The sequence below is a fragment of the Littorina saxatilis genome, linkage group LG15 (genome assembly GCF_037325665.1).
Source record: "Littorina saxatilis isolate snail1 linkage group LG15, US_GU_Lsax_2.0, whole genome shotgun sequence".
NCBI classification, from domain to species: domain Eukaryota; kingdom Metazoa; phylum Mollusca; class Gastropoda; order Littorinimorpha; family Littorinidae; genus Littorina; species Littorina saxatilis.
In genome coordinates this window covers 11,069,864-11,096,798 of record NC_090259.1, presented here as the reverse complement: position 1 = coordinate 11,096,798, position 26,935 = coordinate 11,069,864, and the positions used below count along the sequence as shown (strand labels likewise).

General features: G+C 45.3%; 1 protein-coding gene across 1 annotated transcript in view; it reads right to left on the bottom strand.

Annotated features, from left to right (window-relative positions):
• LOC138948537 (collagen alpha-1(XI) chain-like) overlaps positions 1–25,783 on the bottom strand; it is a 43,219-nt gene extending 17,436 nt beyond the window's left edge. The window contains exons 1-11 of the mRNA XM_070320091.1: positions 25,728–25,783; positions 24,354–24,407; positions 18,689–18,742; positions 17,869–17,922; positions 17,436–17,489; positions 13,171–13,224; positions 11,387–11,494; positions 2,230–2,283; positions 1,085–1,192; positions 664–771; positions 143–196 (exon numbers count right to left, since the gene is read on the bottom strand). Coding sequence (XP_070176192.1) covers positions 143–196; positions 664–771; positions 1,085–1,192; positions 2,230–2,283; positions 11,387–11,494; positions 13,171–13,224; positions 17,436–17,489; positions 17,869–17,922; positions 18,689–18,703 — 609 coding nt within the window. The 5' untranslated portion in view covers positions 18,704–18,742; positions 24,354–24,407; positions 25,728–25,783. The remainder of the gene's footprint in view (positions 1–142; positions 197–663; positions 772–1,084; positions 1,193–2,229; positions 2,284–11,386; positions 11,495–13,170; positions 13,225–17,435; positions 17,490–17,868; positions 17,923–18,688; positions 18,743–24,353; positions 24,408–25,727) is intronic.
• Positions 25,784–26,935: the final 1,152 nt, after the last annotated feature.

The following is a 26,935-nucleotide window of genomic DNA, read 5'->3' as shown; positions in this document are numbered from 1 at the left end:
TACGAATTTTCAAGTTTGAAACTGACAGTTACTTCCCATGCCATGGGGAAGACATGGGTTAAAGCCCTTTAAACTGACACAAACTTCACTCTAAGTATATAAGCACATTTTATCAGAGAGTAAGAATTGAATTGCAACTAACCTTCTGTCCCTGTTCGCCGGTCTCACCCTGGGCTCCTGGTGGGCCCATGATGCCCTGCAAGACAAGCATCAACATGCTGTGTTAGCCAACATCCAGTAACATGTGCTGAGGGAATCCCAACAAGATGTCATACATTGTTGCATTTATATGTCCAAGGAATAGGTGAGATACAGACACCACTATCCAATGCCCAATGCACACACGCTCGCATACAGAAAGACACACGTACACACACACACACTCACACACACACTCAAACACTCCCACACACACACACACACACACTCAAACACTCCCACACACACACACACTCAAACACTCCCACACACACACACACAAATACATGCACGTTCATACAGACATACACGTATACACACAGACAGACACACATACACACACAGACAGACACATAGGCCGACACAAACTCTCTCTTTCACAGACACACGCACAGACAGACAGACAGACAGAACAGACAGACAGACAGACAGACAGACAAACAGACAGACTTGACCAATACTCACAGGTTCTCCCTTTTCACCGTCAGTGCCGCGCACGCCCTGAGGGCCGGGCATACCAGATGGACCACGACGACCGTCCTCGCCCTTGGAACCTGGGGGACCTGGTGGGCCCTGTGTCAACACACAAGTATGGTTTCAACTTTTTGTGACGCACAGCCAAAGATAACAAATCCTTTCAATGTCTCAAATCTTAACTCCAGTGAAACAAGTTTCTGGACACATTTCAATCCCTCAACACAAACACACACACACACACCTCCCCTCCCCCCCCAAAAATAAAATAAAAAAACCCACCAAAAAACACCAAAAAACACACACAAAACAACAACACCACCAACAAACAAACACGTTAGAGATACATGACAAGACTGGCAGGGAAAAGGTCAAAGCCACTCATCACCCTTAGACAGGCAAAATGACTCACCCTCTCAGCGTCAGCACCAGGAATACCGGGAGGGCCTGACGGTCCCTGCTCGCCCTTCATTCCCATGGGTCCCTCGGGGCCGGGTGTGCCAGGTAGACCGGAGGGGCCCTGTGGAAAACACACATTATCCTCAACTCAGCGCCATTCAACGTTTGAATAAACAAAAATCAAAAACCCACCAAATCCTGTGAAAAAACACAAATTGTCCTCAACTCAGTACAACTGAACATTTTGATTTCAAAAACACAGAACAGCCAACCCATATAAAAAAACCACAAATTATCCTCAACTCAGTTCAATTGAAAATTTGAATTGGGAAACACAGAACAGCCAACCCCTATTAAAAAACACAAATCATCCTCAACTCAGTGGAACTGAACATAATTTGAATACGAAACACAGGAGCTGCCAAGCCCTGTGAAACCTCAAGTGAAATAATTCAGAATTTCAAGTTTAATAATTACTTGTTTGACTAAAGGATAATTAATTCACTAGCTCTCGCTTTCTCACACACTCAATCTGCATGGCTCAAATCAACACTCATGGATGGATTAAAGGATAATTAATTCACTCTCACTGACTCAATGAGCATGGCTCAAATGAATACTCATGGATGGACTAAAGGATAATTAATTCACTCTCACTGACTCAATGAGCATGGCTCAAATCAACACTCATGGATGGATTAAAGGATAACTAATTCACTCTCACTGACTCAATGAGCATGGCTCAAATCAACACTCATGGATGGACTAAAGGATAATTAATTCACTCTCACTGACTCAATGAGCATGGCTCAAATCAACTCATGGATGGACTAAAGGATAATTAATTCACTCTCACTGACTCAATGAGCATGGCTCAAATCAACACTCATGGATGGACTAAAGGATAACTAATTCACTCTCACTGACTCAATGAGCATGGCTCAAATCAACACTCATAGATGGTCTAAAGGATAATGAATTCACTCTCACACACTCTATCAGCATGGCTCAAATCAACACTCATGGATGAACTAAAGGATAACTAATTCACTCTCACTGACTCAATGAGCATGGCTCAAATCAACACTCATGGATGGACTAAAGGATAACTAATTCACTCTCACTGACTCAATGAGCATGGCTCAAATGAATACTCACGGATGGACCAGGTTGACCAGAGTTGCCCAACGGACCGGGTGGACCGGGTGGGCCCTGTAACAATTGTAACACATGTATCTGTCAGACATTCCCTGATCAGCACTCACAACAAACAGGACAGAAATTAAAATTGTGGGTCATCGCAGATGTGAACTGCCAATATATCACACATTATTTATCAATTTATAAATCCATCTATTCATTTTTGGCTGTCTTAAAAGATGAAAGAAACATTTCAATGTGCCAGACTTAACCTTGACATGAAATGTAAGGCTTCTTTTTAAGCCTACTGTCTATATGATACTTACCGAGACAGTACTATTCTTGCACATTATCTATTATAGGCCGAAAAAATTGGACAAAACGCTGCGTGGGTACAATTATCTCCCATAACCATGCGCCACCGTGGATCCCAAGCACTGTCTGAGTGCTTCCCCCTTACAGGATGTAGGTGGCGCGTCCTCTTTCTTTATGAGCTGCAGACCCTCAAAAAGCCCATAACATATCAAGAGGGGAGGCGGGAGGGAAACTCTAATAGTACTGTCTCGGTAAGTATCATATAGACAGTAGGCTTAAAAAGAAGCCTTACAGTCAATATAACACTTACCTCGACAGTACTATTCTTGCACAGAATACCAGAGTGGTGTGAGGGTGATATGTAGAGTATTAAACTCCTTAATCAAAATCACTTAAATCCAAGGATTAAGATACCCAGGCAATTTTCGAACAGTACTACTGTAAAAGAAAATATACCCAAGAAAAATACCTTAGACTGACGTGACCATGCTGGCAACCACTGCTTTGGCAATGCCATACGACTGGTCAAGCCTGAGACTGGAAAAGTCTCGCATATAGTGGTTAATAAACGTGGCTGGAGTCTTCCAGAACGCGACCGCCATTATGCTTTGGAGCGAGGCACCCCGCACGTGCGCCAACGAGGAGCCGATAGCCCGAATCTCGTGTGCCCTGATGTCAGGGACCACATCCACTTGAGCATGAACATAAGCCTGTTTGATAAGCAAGGTCAGCCAACGAGCTAAAGTTTGTCTAGAAATATCCGATTGGTACTTCGGATTAAGCGAGACAAACAGTGACCGCTTAGAAGACCGAAAGCTACATGTTCTATCCAGGTACACTCTAAGGGCACGTACTGGGCAGAGGAAGCGATCAGGGTCATCATGTTCAAGAGTGGGAGCCAAGGCTTGAATGACTACTGGTTTGGACAACTCCGAGGCATTCTGATTCTTGGCTCGAAAGTCTGGTAGGAAAGCCAACGTCACCTGATGTGTGGTGAACTCAATGTCAAATTCCAGGCCACTCAAAGCTTGAATACCACTGAGTCTACGGCAAGTGGCTAAAGCGATGAGGAACACAGTCTTAAAAGTCAGGAACTTGATACTAATGCCTGCCAGGGGTTCAAACTCCTTGCTACGCAGGAGTTTGAGAACCAGGAAGACATCCCACTTGGGAAATGAAACCCGAGGTTTAGACACCGCTGCATTGCTAATACCCGAAAGGACATTAGCAATGAGGGAGGAACTGATCAAGTGTTCAGGTCTGCGACCAGTAGCAGCCGCAATCGTGGAAGTGATGGCAGATTTGTATCCAAGAAGAGTCTTAGAAGAAAGACTCTTCTTTTGATACACTTCCACCAGGAAGTTGGCCAAGTCCTGTGTTGAGGGATAAAGCGGCTTTATCCCCTTGGACAAGGCGAAGGAGGCCCAAGCTCTCCAGCGTAAGTCATAGAGCTGATTAGTTGATCGCCTCTTAGCGTTCAAGGAAAACTCTACTGAACTCTTGTGCAATCCTAGTGCAAGCAGTTTGGAGCGCACAAGAGCCATGCGGTCAAGCACAGACTCTCTGGACGTGGATGAGGGAGGCCTGATCGAGGCTGGAGCAGACTTCCCCCGTCCAGATTCAGAGGTAGAGGGTCTACGTGGGTGAGACCGCGAAGATCTGGAAACCACGGAGCTGTTGGCCAGTAAGGCGCGACCAAAATCAGTCTTGGCCGTTCCTGCAGATACTTTGCCAGTACCCTCGGAATCAGAGATGTCGGGGGATAGGCGTAAGCATCGAGGAGCCTCCACGAGAGAGTGAATGCGTCCACGTGGAACGCATTCGTGTCTCGAAAGGGGCTGACGTACCTGGGAAGCCGAGCGCTGAATCGAGTTGCGAACAGATCGATCAGAGGACGGTCCCACCTTGCCCACAGACGCCGTAGAACGTTGTGAGCGATGGTCCATTCTGTGGGGAGAACCTGATCGCCCCGACTGAGAATGTCGGCCAGGGCGTTCAGTTTCCCCGGAACGAATTGGACTGACATCCGGACCTGATTGGTCTGGCACCAGAGCAGAATCTCCTCCGCTAACAGGGAGAGGGACCGAGAATTGGTGCCCCCCTGGTGGCGAAGGTAAGCTAGGCATGTGGTGTTGTCCCCGTGGACCAACACATCCTGATCCCGAATCAGGAGGCGAAACTCCAGCAGAGCCCGACGAACCGCCTCCAACTCTAGAAAGTTGATGTGTAGGAGGGACTCCTCCTGGGTCCAGACCCCCTGGGCCTCGTGCAGGTCCAGGTGGGCCCCCCAACCCCGCGTAGAAGCGTCGGTGTACAGGAAGAGAGACGGCCGTCTCGGTTGGATAGGCACCGCAGAGTTGAGCCAGATCGGGTCCAGCCATTGGACTACAGCCTCGTGAAACCAAGGCCCGATCTGGACCAACTCGGTGTAATCGAGAGGCCTGGAAGTCCGATCTGCTACTGCCCGTTGCAGGGGACGTTTGTGTAGCCTTGCAAGGGGCAGCAGCAGAGCGACAGACTCCATGGAACCCAACAGTTCCGCCAGCCGCCTGTGAGGAACAGCGCGGCAAGCCTGAATGGAGAGGATCTTTCGCCTCAGGGAGAGGATTCTGTCCGGGGAGGGAGACACAGTGTAAAGCACTGTGTCGAACGCCATCCCCAAGTAGCAAAACTGCTGGGCTGGCACGAGGTCTGACTTGTGCCACTGTATCTGGAACCCCAAAGCATGGGTCCGTTCCAGGACCTGCCGGGTGTGTTGGAGGCATTGATCGCGAGACTGGGCCAGGGTGAGCCAATCGTCCAAATATTGACGCAGACGCACACCCTGAGCTCTGACCAACGCCGCCAGCTCCTTGACCACCTTTGTAAAAATCAGCGGGGCCAAGGACAGGCCGAATGGGAGGGCCCGAAACTCGAACACTGTGCCCTCCCAAACAAACCGGAGCAGATGTCGGTACCCCGGGGCCACCAGGATGTGGAAGTAAGCATCCTGGAGGTCCACAGACGTGGCCCAATCGTTTGGCCGGATGGCCAACCGGACCGACGAAGGGGTTTCCATCTTGAACTTGCACCTGCGAAGGTACAAGTTCAAGGTGGAGAGGTCCAACACCGGCCTGAACCTGCCGTCCTTTTTGGGGACGGTGAACAGGCGGGAGTAGAACCCCGGAGAAGGCTGAGAAAGGGGGTAGACAGCCTTCTTCTCGACCAACGAGTTCACCTCGTCTTGAAGAGCCTGCCATCTGGCAGGGTCTCGAGGAGGGGGGAACGTCAAAGGTAGAGCGGACAATGGAGGTTGTGACGACAGCGGTAGAGAAAACCCCGACCCCACCACCCTCAAGATAAACTGGTTGGAGACCAGTCTGCCCCACATGTCGCGGGCCCGAAAAAGGGAACCGACGGACGAAAGAGGGGCAACTTGAGGGGGCGTCAACGTAGGGCCGGGACTCACTGAAAATTCTGCTGGCGGGCAGGCGCAGGCTTGCGACCACCCCCCTGGTGGTGCTGCTTACCCTTACCTGTCTGAGCACCCTTCTTCTTACGCTTGGGAGCACGAGAAGCCGGGGCCGCAGGGGGGAACGCGACAGGCGCCTGAGAGGAGGAAGAAGGAGGCAGTGAAACTGGCTTCTTCTTCTTCTTCTTCTGAGGCTGGGAGCTGGAGGTGACTGTAGCACTTCTCTTACTCCCCGCCGACGTCGCCGAAGCAGCGAGGCCAACCATCAGAGAATCAGTGTTCCTCTGGCGTGTGGACTCCACCACAGAACGGACAGTGCCCGGATGAAAAAGGGAAGAAGGCTGAGGAAACGTGTTCCTCAGACTCTTCCTCATATCCGGAGGCACTAAAGAAGTAGCCAGAAAATGATCACGGAACAGGGCCAACAAGTGGACCCGTGTTCCAATGGCCAATTCTGCCGCAGTCGTCACGCACGATCGCACGGCATGCAAAGCCCGATCCACTCGAACCGTGTCAAGGACCCGAGTGGAATCGGACTCTGCCCGATCGGGAGGGTCCAACAGTGTGGACAGCGTGCTCATCCATGTCAAGGCCTGTGATTGGGCCTCGACAATGGAAGAAACGGTGGCCTCAAGATTGTGGAACGAAGCAGAGCTCAGTTCCACCTTCTTGACCGAAGGCACCTCCCCAACGAACACATCACCGTCAGCCCCACCCTGAACACTCGAAGTCTGGAAAGGGAGAGTTCGAGAGTCAAAGGGAAAAGGGAGGGACGAAACAGATTGGACACGAGGAAACAGTGGAGGTGCGCCTCCCGAAGGAAAGCACGGCACTGAATCCGCGTCCTCCCGAGGAACATAGGTCGCGTTCGCACGTGAATCTGTACTCCTCAGGCGATGTGCTGCCGCTTCCACCGTGGCACTAAGACTAGGGTGGAACGCGAATTGCTGGCGGCCGGATCGTTCATAAAACGAGCCGCCGGCAGACGCGGCGTGTGCCTCCCGCGCCCGGGCCGAAGCGGACTCCAAGGACGAGAGGGCGTCGGAGGGAAGGACGTCCTGAAACTGTTCAAACGTCCTTCTAGCTGTGCGAGGGAGAGCCTCCTGCCTCTCGTCCTCAGACTCCACGTCCTGTGTGTCAACCGAAGGGTTGGGAACACTAGACGACAGACGCTTAAGAGAGGCATCCGTGGCGTCAAGACGCCGCGTGATGTCTGTCATGTACTGTTGGAAAGTACGAAGCATAGCTTCGGAAGTTCCATCAGAAACCGGCAAGGGTAGAGGATCAGTGTTAACCTCAGGGCGACCCTGATCCTCCTCCCCATCGTCCTCTGACTCACTCTCCTCTTCACTTCCCGACAACTCCTCAACAGCAGGAGTGTAGGAAGCTTGAGGGGGAGGAGCCGAAAGTGATGAAGTAGACTGTGACGAAACGCCCACTGAAGCAAGAGGCCGCGAAGACCCCTGCCCCAAAGACGAAACGTCTCCAGCAGCCGAAGGGAGAGAACAACAAAAACCCTGCGACTGTTGGGTCAGTCCAGCCAACGAACCCCCGCCATTTATAGACTGAACAGGGACCCATCGGGTCTGATCAGAAAAGAAATGGTCCGGTCCGGTCGGGGGTGCCGATCCGGTCCGGTCGGGTGGTCCGGTGTTCCGGTGGTCCGGTCCGGTCCGGTCGAGTGGTCCGGTGTTCCGGTGGTCCGGTCCGGTCCGGTGGTCCGGTCCGGTCCCGTACCATCCGGAGGTCCCGTTCGGCACAGAACCATCCGTACCCACAAAAGTGTTCGGGTGGTTCGGTCCGGACGTGGAAACACCGTACCATCCGGACCCGTAGGTCCGGTGGTCCGGTGTGTTCCGGTTCGGTGCCAGACCACCCGGACCAACAGAGGTGGTCGGGTGGTCCGGTCCCGACCGGACCACTGGTCCCGTACCGTACCATCCGGACCCGTAGGTCCGGTGGTCCGGTGTGTCCCGGTTCGGTGCCAGACCACCCGGACCAACAGAGGTGGTCGGGTGGTCCGGTCCCGACCGGACCACTGGTCCCGTACCGTACCATCCGGACCCGTAGGTCCGGGGGTCCGGCAAGGGCCAGAGGTACTGTCCCGCACCGGACCCTAAGGTCCGGTACGGTCCCGTACCATGGGTCCCGTCCGGACCAAACCCGGAGGTCAAGTCCAGTCGGGACCCGTGGGTCCGGTTCGATCCCGACCCGTAAGCCTGGACCGTTCCGGACCCTTGGTCCGGACCATCCGTCACCCGAACACCAGACGCTAAGGAATGGCGTGGGGTCAAGACGGTCCGGTCGGAGGTGTCGGTTTGAGCAACAGAAACAATGTTCCCGTCGCCCTGACCATTCGACAGAAGTACCACGTTCTGTCGAACACCTCCACGTCCAGTAACTAGTCGGCCGGAGCGTTTCATAGAGGGACAGCCACCAGTCACACGGACGTCAGAGGGAACCGTAGTAGCAGTGGTCGTAGGCACGATGCCTGAAACCCCTGCCCCCACAGGACCGCCCTGAACGGGGTCAATTCGCATCCCAACCCCAGCGGGGAGGGAATTCATAGACCCCGTCATCTCCTCCGATCTCCCCCCCCATGAGTCCGAGACTACTGTCGAAACAGCAGTAGACGACCCAGCGAGGGAGTTCAGAGGAGGACCCGTGTCCCTCCTGGCTTCCACAGCGGTGGAAACCGAGGAGGGCACGGGAGAGGCACCGGAAAAGAAAGAAGTCGAAACCTGAGTCTCTCCCGTAGCCCCTAGATCAGATTCACCAACCCCCAAAGAGGGTTGGGAATCGACCCGCCCCCGGATTCGAGCCAGGGAGGAGAAGGAAACCTTCCCCCCAGGCTTGAAACCGGGAGGAGCTGAAGCCTGAGACTGAGGGCCGGACAACGGCGTCGAAGGGGGGGAAGCGTGTTCCACGGAAGGAGAAGGAGAAAGACGCTTTTTCTTTCCCCTCGACCTTCCCCGAACCTTCGACGGCGCAGCCCCGCCCGAAGTCCCAGGTTCAAGCCCAGCCTGTTTGAGCAAGCTCGCATTGAGCTTGCTCAAACAGGCTTTCTCCGCCCTCCCTCGCCGCAAACGCAAAGCGTTTGGGGAGGGAGAGTCGGAGCGCCGAAAGGTCCCCCTGTCCGTGCGCAAAACATGACGCTGTGCGCCCGGAGAAGGGTTGCCCCCGGCAGACTCTGGTTCCGTAGAACCAGAGCCCAAAACAAGACGAGACATCCTACCTCGCCCTGTACGTACCCTTAAAAAATCGAGAATTAACAAAATTCAAAGAAAATTAGGTCAATACTCAAGTGAATGAGGCGAAACGAGAAGCAGACGACCGGTCACCACGAAGTAGGACGGTAGGCACGCCGAGTCCGCCACACAACAACGGAGGCACAAGTTGGAAGAAAAACAACGTAGCCTCAAGCCAGAAGTGGAATAACACACAAAAATCCAACAGGTGGTAATCCACACAGAAAAGAAGACTCTAGAATCCAAAATAATCCGGGAGCGCAGCAGAAACACAGCCTACTGTCACGCGCGAAAAAAGAAAGAGGACGCGCCACCTACATCCTGTAAGGGGGAAGCACTCAGACAGTGCTTGGGATCCACGGTGGCGCATGGTTATGGGAGATAATTGTACCCACGCAGCGTTTTGTCCAATTTTTTCGGCCTATAATAGATAATGTGCAAGAATAGTACTGTCGAGGTAAGTGTTATATTGACAGTAGTTCTAATCTGTGAAGTACCTGGTTGGTCCACGCTAAAGGCTGATTGGTCAAAGTTCCGATGATTGTTTCATTTTGTCAATAATTAAATTTCCCATAAGCTTATCCTTTATTGTTTGTCGATGGAGCTAAAAAGGAAGACAAAGAGGCAAAGAGGCAAAGAGACAAAGAGACAAAGAGACAAAGAGACAGAGAGACAAAGAGACAGAAACACAATCACATCAATAGAGAACGTCATATGTTAGACAAAAGATCACCAACATTTGAAAAGATAGATGAAGACAGAGACTGACAAGATGAGTTTTACGTCCTCTTTGGACCAATTGGTCTATCTTTGGACAGAGACTGACAAGATGAGTTTTACGTCCTCTTTAGACCAATTGGTCTATCTTTGGACAGAGACTGACAAGATGAGTTTTACGTCCTCTTTGGACCAATTGGTCTATCTTTGGACAGAGACTGACAAGATGAGTTTTACGTCCTCTTTGGACCAATTGGTCTATCTTTGGACAGAGACTGACGAGATGAGTTTTACCTCCTCTTTGGACCAATTGGTCTATCTTTGGACAGAGACTGACAAGATGAGTTTTACGTCCTCTTTGGACCAATTGGTCTATCTTTGGACAGAGACTGACAAGATGAGTTTTACGTCCTCTTTGGACCAATTGGTCTATCTTTGGACAGAGACTGACAAGATGAGTTTTACGTCCTCTTTGGACCAATTGGTCTATCTTTGGACAGAGACTGACAAGATGAGTTTTACGTCCTCTTTGGACCAATTGGTCTATCTTTGGACAGAGACTGACAAGATGAGTTTTACGTCCTCTTTGGACCAATTGGTCTATCTTAATTTGGACAGAGACTGACAAGATGAGTTTTACGTCCTCTTTGGACCAATTGGTCTATCTTAATTTGGACAGAGACTGACAAGATGAGTTTTACGTCCTCTTTAGACCAATTGGTCTATCTTTGGACAGAGACTGACAAGATGAGTTTTACGTCCTCTTTGGACCAATTGGTCTATCTTAATTTGGACAGAGACTGACAAGATGAGTTTTACGTCCTCTTTGGACCAATTGGTCTATCTTTGGACAGAGACTGACAAGATGAGTTTTACGTCCTCTTTAGACCAATTGGTCTATCTTTGGACAGAGACTGACAAGATGAGTTTTACGTCCTCTTTGGACCAATTGGTCTATCTTAATTTGGACAGAGACTGACAAGATGAGTTTTACGTCCTCTTTGGACCAATTGGTCTATCTTTGGACAGAGACTGACAAGATGAGTTTTACGTCCTCTTTGGACCAATTGGTCTATCTTTGGACAGAGACTGACAAGATGAGTTTTACGTCCTCTTTGGACCAATTGGTCTATCTTAATTTGGACAGAGACTGACAAGATGAGTTTTACGTCCTCTTTGGACCAATTGGTCTATCTTTGGACAGAGACTGACAAGATTAGTTTTACGTCCTCTTTGGACCAATTGGTCTATCTTTGGACAGAGAAACAGAGATCTAAGTAGGCACACCAACAAAGAAATGTCTAATGTATGGACTAAAAAACACACAGAAAGTTGAAAATGTAGATAAAGAGAGAGAGAGGAACACACACACAATGAAAACAAAAACAAAAGAGGATGTCTGATTTTGGACAAAAGGACACAGAGAGTTGAATATATCGCTGACCTTTTTGCCGGAGTCGCCCTGCTCTCCCTTCGGCCCAGGGGCGCCAGGCAAGCCCTGCAGTCCAGTCAGACCTGTCGGTCCCAGCAACCCTCGGGGACCTTCAGAACCCTGCAACAAGTCATGGCTAAGTTGTCATTACCTCCCTTGTTCTTTGAAGTTGATACCTATCATGTATCCATAAACTTATCATTACCTCTCTTAACCTCTGGACCTCCTGAACCCTGCAACAACTCATGGCTAAGTCGATCAACAGCAGAACTTTGCTATCAAGGTTCCATAGAATGTTATTATGATATAATAATAATAACGGGCATTTATAAAGCGCCTTATCAGAAGTTCAAAGCGCGTGACAACAATACATGAAAACAAAATTCATACAATCACTGTCAGATTTAAACAACACATCATGCACATCTCACATCCCCAGACTCTATGCTAAGGAACTATCCGTAATGTTGTTGGAACAAGTGAGTTTTCAAATTGGACTTAAAAGATGAAATGGATGGAGAGTGACGTAATTGAAAGGGGAGTGAATTCCATAACTGAGGGCCATAATACGAAAACGTGCGTTTATAGCGACCTTGACGGAGAAGTCGAGCATCATCAGAAGAACGAAGGGTGCGAGAGGGAGTGTAGAGGGAGACCAGTTCCAAAAGATAGGCAGGTGCCGATTCAGAGATGATATAGAAGCAGAAGCAGGCAGCTTTACACCTAATACGTTCAGACACAGGAAGCCAGTGAAGTTCCCTCATGAGAGGAGTGCAGGGTTGTCGATGCTGTGCTCTGAAAATTACCTCCCTTGTTCCCTGAAGTTGGTGCCTATGATTCCAAAATGTATTAATACTGCCTTAGTCTACAGACTTGGCATATCTACGCTACCATGTTTCATTAGCTTTTATTACCTCCCTTCACCTGCGGACCGTCTGAACCCTGCAGTAATTCATGGCTCAGTCAATCAACAGCATAACCATTGCCATCAAGGTAACAGGTTCCATAGAATGTTATTACCTCCCTTGTTCCTTGAAGTTGACACCTGTGGTTCCACATTTAATGGATCAATACCGCCCTTTCTCCATAAACGTGGCATCTCTAGGCTACCACAGTATATTATTACCTCTATTCACCTGCCCATAACCTGAGTACCTATGTTTGTTTGTTTGTTTGCTTAACGCCCAGCCGACCACGAAGGGCCATATCAGGGCGGTAGTACCTGTGTGCCACTATGATTTTAAAGCCTATCACCTATATAGACATTACACAGCACAACAGTCAGCAGCAAATTTGAACAACATTTGTCAGTAAGACCTCCTTCCTTTTAAGACAGGGCTTTTTTATTTACAACTTCTGTAAATTGAGCCCTATTTTAAGATTCTCTCCTTTTTTCTCAGATTTGTGGAAGTCTTACTAGGGGGGGGGGGGGGGTGTGTGTTACTCTAGTCAATACAGTGTTCTAGATGATCGAACGTGTAGCAAAGACCTGTACGTGTACGTGTAGATATTGCGTCACCCGTAACTCACTTTTTTTCTCTAATGTTCCAAATCATACGTTGTTTTGCTCCCACCAAGACTGCAGATCTTGGCAAACGCATGACGTAAAAACTAGATTTGATGACGTTACCCATACACGTTCCCCTACATGTGCTGAAAAATGCCACATCTAGATCTTGCTAATGGCATTCACGAACAAGCCATACACATAAAGCTTTCTCCTTTTTTCTCAACCCAACTGCATCAACATAAGAAAGCCAGAACAAGATGATAGCACAGGGACAGGGAAACCTTACCTTAGGTCCTGTTGGTCCCTGCAAGCCTCTGGAGCCTGCTTCGCCTGGTGGACCCTGTACATATAAACAAACAAATATATAACATGTATGTACGTGCATGTGTAAGCGTGCATGCGTGTGTGTGCGTATGTGTATGCACGTGTATGCTATAGCTTTTCACATCCATCACTGCACAAATAAACCCAGGTTTACATCTGCATCAAACTACTCTCTCAGAACTCTCACTCTTTCGCTTGCCAACACACTGCATTTTGCTATAACTTTACACATCCGTCCCTGCATTAACACACAGACATAAATCTCTCAAACTTTCTCTCTCTTTACTTGCCACCACGGCATATTTTGCTATAACTAAAATTACACATCCATCCCTGCACAAACACACACATCCATCCCTGCACAAACACACACAGACATCCCTGCACAAACACACACAGACATAAATCTCTCAAACTTTCTCTCTTCTGTAACCAGTGTTTCACCCTTTGGCTTCATTTTTCTACGTTTTGCTTCACTAATTTGCTTTTTGTTGTTGTTTTATTCATATTTAGTCTTCCTTATACATATGAATGTATCTGAAAATTGTAAAGATAAATTCAATGATTACGACGATAAACATCTGTTTAGGCATAAAAAAAAAAAAGGTGTGGTTACGGTAACCCGACCTACCCTATTTTTAAGGGCCGACCCTATCTACAATATAATACTGGTAGGATTTTCGGTGGTTTTTCGATTCCTGTGACCAAACCGCGCGGATTTGTGCCTTCTCCTTCGGTTGCTATGCCAACGTGACCCAGGAAATCGATTCCGCTAGGTCCCGACTTCCAATTTTGTCCACGAACAAAGTTTGAAGAGGTTTGTCTCGCAAATTTGAGCAGACACAGTGAACTTTGACCTGAACTTTGACATCGCGGCGAAAGAGATCTGTGATTGGTTCTTCTTCAACTTTCGGTTCGACTAAACACGCGACCGCACCTCAGACGAACCTAGCTGTGTGTTTTATTTCTCTACCCCAGACGAACCTAAAATAATAAGAAGATAGATAGATCTGTTTATCTGTTAATGGAACTCCAAAATATTCCATAGATTTGTTTACTAAACAGTTCGAAACATTATCACCTGATAAGTCGCCGTATAACCTTATAGGTTCCAGCGACTAAATATTTTCCCCCGGTTCAACCATAGACATGTACATCATCATGATCTCCCCTTAATTTGACCGTTATTTTGGCTGTCTTAGTGAAATGGTAAGATATATCTCTATGTTTTTTACATGTAAGTGTTCGGAAAAAATACAGTTATAGCAGCTATGTACAAAAATAAGCAGCATATGCTCTTTTCGCCAAAGTAAAGTCCTTTTTTCTTCTGGTTTCTTATATGTGTCACAGCACACCGCAAGCTTTTAGGCGAATAGCAAGTGAGTGGTATATATATATCATCAATTTTATAGTAGATAACGGTGTAAAATACTTACCATGTTCATGTCCGTTATACGTTTTCAATATTCCATATGTGTCATTTAATTGTGTGTTGCTTGATGCCATGTATGTATGTGTATGTGTGTGTGTGTGTGTGTGTACATGACTTTAAATAAGCATGGATGGATGTGTGCACTCGATTGTGTGTGTGAACCATGTATATATTTTCTGTTGTCAATGTTGTCAATTAGATATGTTATACTATGCGTTTGAATCATTAAGTATTTTAGACGTCATACTTTTTTTCGTATCTTCACGATGGCTTTTTACCCGTTTAAATTTTAATGCTTCCAACTTTCAAAGCGCTGCACGGCTGGGAAGAGATGCGCACTTTTATCACTGTTGTTCATGTAGACGTAATCATGGATTCATGCAAACGTCATACCTGCTGTATTTTATTTTGTTTGTTTGTATAGTCGCGTGCGGTCGCGCAGTCTTTTTGGTCAGTTCCGATTACCTCCCATTGATGCGAAAACCTATATGACTGTTTTTTGTTATTTTTCTCTCTGTTAATTCACCAGTGGCTATGTAACATGTGTTATACCTTATAGGTTCCAGCGACTAAATATTTTTCCCCGGTGCAACCATAGACATGTACGTCATCATGATCTCCCCTTAATTTGACCGTTATTTTGGCTGTCTTAGTGAAATGGTAAGATATATCTCTATGTTTTTTACATGTAAGTGTTCGGAAAAAATACAGTTATAGCAGTTATGTACAAAAATAAGCAGCATATGCTCTTTTCGCCAAAGTAAAGTCCTTTTTTCTTCTGGTTTCTTATATGTGTCACAGCACACCGCAAGCTTTTAGGCGAATAGCAAGTGAGTGGTATATATATATCATCAATTTTATAGTAGGTAACGGTGTAAATTACTTGCCATGTTCATGTCCATTATACGTTTTCCATATTCCATATGTGTCATTTAATTGTGTGTTGCTTGATGCCATGTATGTATGTGTGTGTGTGTGTACATGACTTTAAATAAGCATGGATGGATGTGTGCACTCGATTGTGTGTGTGAACCATGTATATATTTTCTGTTGTCAATGTTGTCAATTAGATATGTTATACTATGCGTTTGAATCATTAAGTATTTTAGACGTCATACTTTTTTTCGTATCTTCACGATGGCTTTTTACCCGTTTAAATTTTAATGCTTCCAACTTTCAAAGCGCTGCACGGCTGGGAAGAGATGCGCACTTTTATCACTGTTGTTCATGTAGACGTAATCATGGATTCATGCAAACGTCATACCTGCTGTATTTTATTTTGTTTGTTTGTATAGTCGCGTGCGGTCGCGCAGTCTTTTTGGTCAGTTCCGATTACCTCCCATTGATGCGAAAACCTATATAAGAAGATAGATAGATCTGTTTATCTGTTAATGGAACTCCAAAATATTCCATAGATTTGTTTACTTAATTTTTAAAAGATAAGTTCGAAACATTATCACCTGATAAGTCGCCGTATAACCTTATAGGTTCCAGCGACTAAATATTTTCCCCCGGTGCAACCATAGACATGTACGTCATCATGATCTCCCCTTAATTTGACCGTTATTTTGGCTGTCTTAGTGAAATGGTAAGATATATCTCTATGTTTTTTACATGTAAGTGTTCGGAAAAAATACAGTTATAGCAGTTATGTACAAAAATAAGCAGCATATGCTCTTTTCGCCAAAGTAAAGTCCTTTTTTCTTCTGGTTTCTTATATGTGTCACAGCACACTGCAAGCTTTTAGGCGAATAGCAAGTGAGTGGTATATATATATCATCAATTTTATAGTAGGTAACGGTGTAAATTACTTGCCATGTTCATGTCCATTATACGTTTTCCATATTCCATATGTGTCATTTAATTGTGTGTTGCTTGATGCCATGTATGTATGTGTGTGTGTGTGTACATGACTTTAAATAAGCATGGATGTGTGCACTCGATTGTGTGTGTGAACCATGTATATATTTTCTGTTGTCAGTTACATATGTTATACTATGCGTTTGAATCATTAAGTATTTTACACGTCATACTTTTTTTCGTATCTTCACGATGGCTTTTTACCCGTTTAAATTTTAATGCTTCCAACTTTCAAAGCGCTGCACGGCTGGGAAGAGATGCGCACTTTTATCACTGTTGTTCATGTAGACGTAATCATGGATTCATGCAAACGCCATACCTGCTGTATTTTATTTTGTTTGTTTGTATAGTCGCGTGCGGTCGCGCAGTCTTTTTGGTCAGTTCCGATTACCTCCCATTGATGCGAAAACCTATATGACTGTTTTTTGTTATTTTTCTCTCTGTTAATTCACCAGTGGCTATGTAACATGTGTTACAGAATTGCACCGGTGTAAGGGTTAACATTTTATTTTTCACCAAGAGAATATAATTCATTATATGCGGGATAATGTGCGGGGGGGGGGGGGGAGGGGTGCAAACAACATTTTCACAAGCACATAACCAACAAAATGACATCGCATGCGCAGCACACAAAGTGCGTAGCACGGGTACCACTAGTAACTTTTTATTACATTTGTCAAAAAAACAAAAAACAAAACACAAGAAAACGAGTGCAGAAAACGCAATGAAAGCGAAAGCGCCCGAGTCGCACACTTATTTCCCTGTCAAGTAGGTTTAATTTGTACACATTAGAAAAAAAATTTTTAAAAAATAAAAAGTGATTGCCTACCTTCCTACCCTATTTTTTTTGGCTATGTTACCTTAACCACACCTAATTTTTTTTTGGCCTTATCTTTTTTCGCCACAATCATAGAAACCAAACCAAAATCACTCACAGGAGGTCCAGGGATTCCTTGTAGGCCAAGGGGGCCTTGTGGACCGGGTGGGCCCTGGAAGTAAGAACAAAATCGTATCAATTACTAAAATCCAATCAACATGTATGAATTTTTCCAACATCCCTATCATGAAAGTTTTATTATTCAACTGTGAACATAAAAATGGACCAAGAAATACATTTCTATCTTTAATTTTTTTTTTTTAATGGACCAACTCATACATTTTTTCTTAAAAAGTTCAAAATTAAAAAAAAATATCCAATCAGGTCAAACAAAGAAATGCAAGAGAAACAAACACAATTGTTTTCCTTCACAATGCTGAAACTCAGCATTATTTTCTGATAAAAACTGAAACAAACAGGAATGAGAAACAAACATTTGTTTTTCCTCTGCAATATTCACAGATCACCAAATTCAGTGATGAACAACTTACCTGAGCTCCAAAATCACCCTTCTGTCCGAGCTCACCGGGTGAACCACGGTCGCCCTGTCAATAAAAACAAAACAAACATAATAAACAAACCAAAACTTAGCAAGAGAACACTGCAATGCTTGGTGTAGTAGTACATGTAACGTAGATCTGTACCATGTACTAATCCCTTGTCAATAAACTTGGTACCACTGCGCTACCATGGCTCCATAGTGTAAGATTACCTCCCTTCGTCCCTGAACTTGAGTACCACTGTGCTACCATGTCTCCAAATTGTACGATTACCTCCCTTCGTCAGTAAAATAGAATATCACTGTGCTACCAGGGCTCCATGTTTTACCATTACCCCCCTTTGTTCCTACAACTTGGATACCACCGAGCTATCAAGGTTTGAAATGCTAATGTTTGCAGACTCTGTAACTTTAACTTATAGTCTCAACCATATTATCAGTATTTTGGGCCAAGAAAACAAACTCAATGTTTCAGATTCTCCAACGAACCCTAATTTTTCCTCCCTACCTTAGAACTTTTATTGATCTTTCCAGAAAAAAAATAGTAAAATGACAAAACTCAGGCCTGAAAGTGGCAAGTATTTTACTCGCCATGGCGAGTAGAAACATGTAAATGGTGAGTAGAAATATTAATCTACTCGCCAAATGCACGTAAAGTTTCTGAAACAAATGGTTGGGTTGGCGAGTAAAATTTGCTCTCTGGCTAGGAAATTATGAGTAAGTAAGTAAGGCCAGTGCCTCATTTTGTGGAGTTTCAGCGCCGAAATTTGGTGTTTATTGGGCCTTTTTTCTTTGACCACTAATTGACTGACCTTGTCCCCATCCATCCCAGGAGGTCCAACGGGTCCCGTGGGTCCTCTGTAGCCCTGAAAGGCAGGAATCAAGATATGAATCAGCGTGCACATACATTCTGGTAGTTGTCACATCCACCACAACACATAGTTCTGACCATAGTATATCTCTGTCATCTCCTCAAGACACATTAATTGACACTCACAAGCACACTCTTTCTTTCTCTGTCTCAAATTCACATTCTTATTATACAGTTCTGAGACATCCTGCTTGCCGCCGTGCGCGCAGAGAAAATGTTTTCCTCTTTATCTTCACTGCGCTGGCTGCAAAACCCCTCACGATGAGGTGTTTTCAGACAGGCCAGGCACTGGTTTTCCCGGAGGTGTATACACTTTTTCAGATTCTCAAATACATCTGCACATTCTCTCAAACAGAGGTATGCACACACCTTCACCTCTCTCTCTCTTATAAACACTCTTTGTCTTCCTCTCACACACAGACATACATTATGTCAAACATCTGTCTCTAGCAAAGTCATCCACACTCTCTCTCTTGCTCTCTGTGAAACTTCTTCTTCGTTCATGGGCTGAAACTCCCACGTTCACCCATGTTTAAAATTGTACGAGTGGATTTTGACATGTGTGTCCCTTTTTACCCCACCATTTAGGCAGCATACGCCGATTTCGGGGCCTCTGTGAAACATTTTTCATGTTTCTCTCAAACACAGAGACGTGCAAACACTCTTTCTCTCTCTTTCACTCTCTCAGACATTCTCTCTTTCACTCTCTCTCAGACATTCTCTGTCTCTCTCTTTCACTCTCTCTCAGACATTCTCTGTCTCTCTCTTTCACTCTCTCTCAGACATTCTCTGTCTCTCTCTTTCACTCTCTCTCAGACATTCTCTGTGTCTCTCTTTCACTCTCTCTCAGACATTCTCTGTCTCTCTCTTTCACTCTCTCTCAGACATTCTCTGTCTCTCTTTCACTCTCTCTCAGACATCCTCTGTCTCTCTCTCTTTCACTCTCTCTCAGACATCCTCTGTCTCTCTCTCTTTCACTCTCTCTCAGACATCCTCTGTCTCTCTCTTTCACTCTCTCTCAGACTTTCTCTGTCTCTCTCTTTCACTCTCTCTCAGACATTCTCTGTCTCTCTCTTTCACTCTCTTTCAGACATTCTCTATCTCTCTCTTTCACTCTCTTTCAGACATTCTCTGTCTCTCTCTTTCCCTCTCTCTCAGACATCCTCTGTCTCTCTCTTTCACTCTCTCTCAGACATTCTCTGTGTCTCTCTTTCACTCTCTCTCAGACATTCTCTGTGTCTCTCTTTCACTCTCTCTCAGACATTCTCTGTCTCTCTTTCACTCTCTCTCAGACATTCTCTGTCTCTCTCTTTCACTCTCTCTCAGACATTCTCTGTCTCTCTCTTTCACTCTCTCAGACATTCTCTGTCTCTCTTTCACTCTCTCTCAGACATTCTCTCTTTCACTCTCTCTCAGACATCCTCTGTGTCTCTCTTTCACTCTCTCAGACATTCTCTGTCTCTCTTTCACTCTCTCTCAGACATTCTCTGTCTCTCTCTTTCACTCTCTCTCAGACATTCTCTGTCTCTCTCTTTCACTCTCTCTCAGACATTCTCTGTCTCTCTCTTTCACTCTCTCTCAGACATTCTCTGTGTCTCTCTTTCACTCTCTCTCAGACATTCTCTGTCTCTCTCTTTCACTCTCTCTCAGACATTCTCTGTCTCTCTTTCACTCTCTCTCAGACATCCTCTGTCTCTCTCTCTTTCACTCTCTCTCAGACATCCTCTGTCTCTCTCTCTTTCACTCTCTCTCAGACATCCTCTGTCTCTCTCTTTCACTCTCTCTCAGACATCCTCTGTCTCTCTCTTTCACTCTCTCTCAGACATTCTCTGTCTCTCTCTTTCACTCTCTTTCAGACATTCTCTGTCTCTCTCTTTCACTCTCTCTCAGACATCCTCTGTCTCTCTCTTTCCCTCTCTCTCAGACATTCTCTGTGTCTCTCTTTCACTCTCTCTCAGACATCCTCTGTCTCTCTCTCTTTCACTCTCTCTCAGACATCCTCTGTCTCTCTCTCTTTCACTCTCTCTCAGACATCCTCTGTCTCTCTCTTTCCCTCTCTCTCAGACATCCTCTGTCTCTCTCTTTCACTCTCTCTCAGACATTCTCTGTCTCTCTCTTTCACTCTCTCTCAGACATTCTCTGTCTCTCTCTTTCACTCTCTCTCAGACATTCTCTGTCTCTCTTTCACTCTTTCAGACATTCTCTGTCTCTCTCTTTCACTCTCTCTCAGACATTCTCTGTGTCTCTCTTTCACTCTCTCTCAGACATTCTCTGTGTCTCTCTTTCACTCTCTCTCAGACATTCTCTGTGTCTCTCTTTCACTCTCTCTCAGACATTCTCTGTCTCTCTCTTTCACTCTCTCAGACATTCTCTTTCTCTCTTTCACTCTCTCTCAGACATTCTCTCTTTCACTCTCTCTCAGACATTCTCTGTCTCTCTCTTTCACTCTCTCAGACATTCTCTGTCTCTCTTTCACTCTCTCTCAGACATTCTCTCTTTCCCTCTCTCTCAGACATTCTCTGTCTCTCTCTTTCACTCTCTCTCAGACATTCTCTGTCTCTCTCTTTCACTCTCTCTCAGACATTCTCTGTGTCTCTCTTTCACTCTCTCTCAGACATTCTCTGTCTCTCTCTTTCACTCTCTCTCAGACATTCTCTGTCTCTCTTTCACTCTCTCTCAGACATCCTCTGTCTCTCTCTCTTTCACTCTCTCTCAGACATCCTCTGTCTCTCTCTCTTTCACTCTCTCTCAGACATCCTCTGTCTCTCTCTTTCACTCTCTCTCAGACTTTCTCTGTCTCTCTCTTTCACTCTCTCTCAGACATTCTCTGTCTCTCTCTTTCACTCTCTTTCAGACATTCTCTATCTCTCTCTTTCACTCTCTTTCAGACATTCTCTGTCTCTCTCTTTCCCTCTCTCTCAGACATCCTCTGTCTCTCTCTTTCACTCTCTCTCAGACATTCTCTGTGTCTCTCTTTCACTCTCTCTCAGACATTCTCTGTGTCTCTCTTTCACTCTCTCTCAGACATTCTCTGTCTCTCTTTCACTCTCTCTCAGACATTCTCTGTCTCTCTCTTTCACTCTCTCTCAGACATTCTCTGTCTCTCTCTTTCACTCTCTCAGACATTCTCTGTCTCTCTTTCACTCTCTCTCAGACATTCTCTCTTTCACTCTCTCTCAGACATCCTCTGTGTCTCTCTTTCACTCTCTCAGACATTCTCTGTCTCTCTTTCACTCTCTCTCAGACATTCTCTGTCTCTCTCTTTCACTCTCTCTCAGACATTCTCTGTCTCTCTCTTTCACTCTCTCTCAGACATTCTCTGTCTCTCTCTTTCACTCTCTCTCAGACATTCTCTGTGTCTCTCTTTCACTCTCTCTCAGACATTCTCTGTCTCTCTCTTTCACTCTCTCTCAGACATTCTCTCTGTCTCTCTTTCACTCTCTCTCAGACATCCTCTGTCTCTCTCTCTTTCACTCTCTCTCAGACATTCTCTGTCTCTCTCTCTTTCACTCTCTCTCAGACATTCTCTGTCTCTCTCTTTCACTCTCTCTCAGACATCCTCTGTCTCTCTCTTTCACTCTCTCTCAGACATTCTCTGTCTCTCTCTTTCACTCTCTTTCAGACATTCTCTGTCTCTCTCTTTCACTCTCTCTCAGACATTCTCTATCTCTCTCTTTCACTCTCTTTCAGACATTCTCTGTCTCTCTCTTTCACTCTCTCTCAGACATCCTCTGTCTCTCTCTCTTTCACTCTCTCTCAGACATCCTCTGTCTCTCTCTCTTTCACTCTCTCTCAGACATCCTCTGTCTCTCTCTTTCCCTCTCTCTCAGACATCCTCTGTCTCTCTCTTTCACTCTCTCTCAGACATTCTCTGTCTCTCTCTTTCACTCTCTCTCAGACATTCTCTGTCTCTCTCTTTCACTCTCTCTCAGACATTCTCTGTCTCTCTTTCACTCTCTCTCAGACATTCTCTGTCTCTCTCTTTCACTCTCTCTCAGACATTCTCTGTGTCTCTCTTTCACTCTCTCTCAGACATTCTCTGTGTCTCTCTTTCACTCTCTCTCAGACATTCTCTGTGTCTCTCTTTCACTCTCTCTCAGACATTCTCTGTCTCTCTCTTTCACTCTCTCAGACATTCTCTTTCTCTCTTTCACTCTCTCTCAGACATTCTCTCTTTCACTCTCTCTCAGACATTCTCTGTCTCTCTCTTTCACTCTCTCAGACATTCTCTGTCTCTCTTTCACTCTCTCTCAGACATTCTCTCTTTCCCTCTCTCTCAGACATTCTCTGTCTCTCTCTTTCACTCTCTCTCAGACATTCTCTGTCTCTCTCTTTCACTCTCTCTCAGACATTCTCTCTGTCTCTCTTTCACTCTCTCTCAGACATTCTCTGTCTCTCTCTTTCACTCTCTCTCAGACATTCTCTGTCTCTCTCTTTCACTCTCTCTCAGACATTCTCTGTCTCTCTCTTTCACTCTCCCTCAGACATTCTCTGTCTCTCTCTTTCACTCTCTTTCAGACATCCTCTGTCTCTCTTTCACTCTCTCTCAGACATTCTCTGTGTCTCTCTTTCACTCTCTCTCAGACATTCTCTGTCTCTCTCTCTTTCACTCTCTCTCAGACATTCTCTGTGTCTCTCTTTCACTCTCTCTCAGACATTCTCTGTGTCTCTCTTTCACTCTCTCTCAGACATTCTCTGTCTCTCTCTCTTTCACTCTCTCTCAGACATTCTCTGTGTCTCTCTTTCACTCTCTCTCAGACATCCTCTGTGTCTCTCTTTCACTCTCTCAGACATTCTCTGTCTCTCTCTTTCACTCTCTCTCAGACATTCTCTGTCTCTCTCTTTCACTCTCTCTCAGACATTCTCTGTCTCTCTCTTTCACTCTCTCTCAGACATTCTCTGTCTCTCTCTTTCACTCTCTCTCAGACATTCTCTGTCTCTCTCTTTCACTCTCTCTCAGACATTCTCTGTCTCTCTCTTTCACTCTCTCTCAGACATTCTCTGTGTCTCTCTTTCACTCTCTCTCAGACATTCTCTGTCTCTCTCTCTTTCACTCTCTCTCAGACATTCTCTGTCTCTCTCTCTTTCACTCTCTCTCAGACATTCTCTGTCTCTCTCTTTCACTCTCTCTCAGACATTCTCTGTCTCTCTCTTTCACTCTCTCTCAGACATTCTCTGTCTCTCTTTCACTCTCTCTCAGACATTCTCTGTCTCTCTCTCTTTCACTCTCTCTCAGACATTCTCTGTCTCTCTCTTTCACTCTCTCTCAGACATTCTCTGTCTCTCTCTTTCACTCTCTCTCAGACATTCTCTGTCTCTCTCTTTCACTCTCCCTCAGACATTCTCTGTGTCTCTCTCTTTCACTCTCTCTCAGACATCCTCTGTGTCTCTCTTTCACTCTCTCTCAGACATTCTCTGTCTCTCTTTCACTCTCTCTCAGACATTCTCTGTCTCTCTTTCACTCTCTCTCAGACATTCTCTGTCTCTCTCTTTCACTCTCTCTCAGACATTCTCTGTGTCTCTCTTTCACTCTCTCTCAGACATTCTCTGTCTCTCTCTCTTTCACTCTCTCTCAGACATCCTCTGTGTCTCTGACACCAGCTCACCCTGGGTCCAGGTCCTCCCTCAACACCTTGCTGTCCTGATGGTCCCTCAGGCCCCTGCAATATCACATGACATTCTGTAATATCACATCATATTACATAATACAGTGGAACCCCTTTTACAAATGTTTATGTGTAAAAAAGAAAATGCCTCTGGGTTGACAGAGAATATCTCTAAAAGTATTTCATAAGTAATTTTCATGCTGCTGCATACAAATCATAAGTTATCAATAAGTTCAATAGGTTATCAGCTGCATCCAAGATACGAGTCGCTTTTTGACAAGAGTAGACAGGAGGCAATAAGATCTAATGTATTAATTGAGCATTAAGTTTACATTCTTTGAGCCATGTGACCTCAGAATCTAAATAAAACTCATATTGAGGCGGTTTGCCGACACTACAAAAGAGGAACACTGACTGTCTCGATCTGAATAAAATGTCATATGTTGCTCAAAAATACAAATAACATATACAGGGCTAACACCAAACAAAGTAAAAAACCTGAAAGGCCAGGGTCCACGGTGAGTTTTTTTTTGATTTTTTTATCCGCTGGGATAGTGGCCCTCCCCCGCTTCGCTTTTGCAGGGCCGCCACTGCTACTCTCAGCGCTACGTAGTGGCCACGCTTGAGACCCAGGCCCTCCAAATCCTGGGGAGTCACATTACTCAGCACATTGAGGGTGTTCAACTCCTCATCCTGGAGAACTTTAACCACCATTAAAGGCAGATCTGTCGCCCACGCTCCAAATTCGAAGTCCATATTGCAGTAAGAAATAGTTGGCATATGCCCGCTGCGCCGCGCTGGTAAGGACTGACCACAATGTGTTGCTCTCCCGTTCTTATAGACCCCCGCTGATGCATCACACGTGCAAGCCCCCCGGCAACATGGACATTGCGGCTGGGCTCTTCTCCTTGACTTTCACAAGTCCTCCTCTCCCCTCTCTTTCTAATTACGGGCCTAAGTGTTGATATCCTGCTTTACTACCCTCTCTTCCCTACCTGCCAACACTGATCCCTTTAGGCCTACCTCAAGTATCTAACATCCTCCTCCTCCACCCGCGGCTAATCTGTCTCGTTTAAATAGAGTTTATCTGACGCTGTCCACTCTATCTAAACTCACACTTAATCTTGAAGAGGCAAAGAACAGCCTCTAATATATGTTAATAAACTATAAAGTAATACACAGTTTGCCTCCATCAACCATCGAAACTAAAAAAACACAATTTTTTTCAAGTTTTACTTTGAAACAACAGATTTTCCGGTTTTAAAAGTTAAAAAAAAAACGGATTTCTGTAGAGAACCGGAAAGGTGTTAGCCCTGCATATAGTGTTCTTGAATGATGAAGGACAGAGTGGAGAGGAAAATGTTGATAACTCACAGTGTCTCCCTTCGGTCCGGAAGGTCCCACGCCTCCTCGCGCTCCAGGGGAGCCCTGTCAACACACAGGTAAAATGCTGTCAATATGTTCAGATATGCCGTGAAAATGTACTGATAATATGCCCTCAATATGTATATATATGCCCTGAATATGCACTGCATTGTTGTTCCCTGACTCAGAGGAGAATACGTCAACCTGGATTGAAAATACTTATTGATCCAAACATTCTGGATACACACCAATTTTTCTGTCAGAATTCAACCAGCAAGAAGTCATAACAATGCGTCAGATCTAAAAAAAAATAATGCGTCAGTGACTGAAGACCGAGGCCTGAGAACAACACTGATAAATGTACACACAATATGCCCTGAATATGTACAGAAAATATGCACTGAATATGTAACAGATAATATGCACTGAATATGTACAGATAATATGCCCTGAATATGTACAGATAATATGCCCTGAATATGGATGTTATGTAGCAGATTGTCGGATAATGTTTGCTGATGAAAAGATGTTGAAAATTAACTGAGGCAGAATCATTCAGCAACTACATACAGAAAGTGTGTTGGTGAAAAGATGTGTGTGAACATTGTTTATGATGGTTGTATCAGTACAGACACAGACAGAGATAAGGACAAAGAAACACAAACACAAGTGCATGCACACATGCAAAAACACACACTCACACACCAAACAATGAATACAGAAAGAAAAGGTGTTTTCCTTTTATCAATTCAATGAATTTCCAACAAACATTCAGCTGAAATATTTTCGCTTATTTTTTATGTGTAATGTAAATGTTGAATGTATGGCTATTTTGTAAAGTGCGCAGAGTCCATAATTTTATTGTAGAATAGCGCTATATAAGAACTTTTTATCATTATGATGATTATCATTACTGCATGTATCGTCATTATAACTAAAGTGCATCATCTCACCTGCAGTCATTCGTTCCATGTCAAACTTACTGTCTACCTGCTGGCCCAGAGGGACCTGTCTCACCAATGCTGCCCTTGTCTCCCTGTCAAAACACAGGTAAAGCAACGCTGAGAACTAACCCACAAACACAATGTTCTTCTTGCTCAGGTATACAACTTGTTCATTTGACTTTCCATCAAGAATCATGAACATGAATATTCAATTTATCAAAACAAAATAAAAATCAACACCAACCAGTGTAGTTAAGTTCTTTATCACTTTTT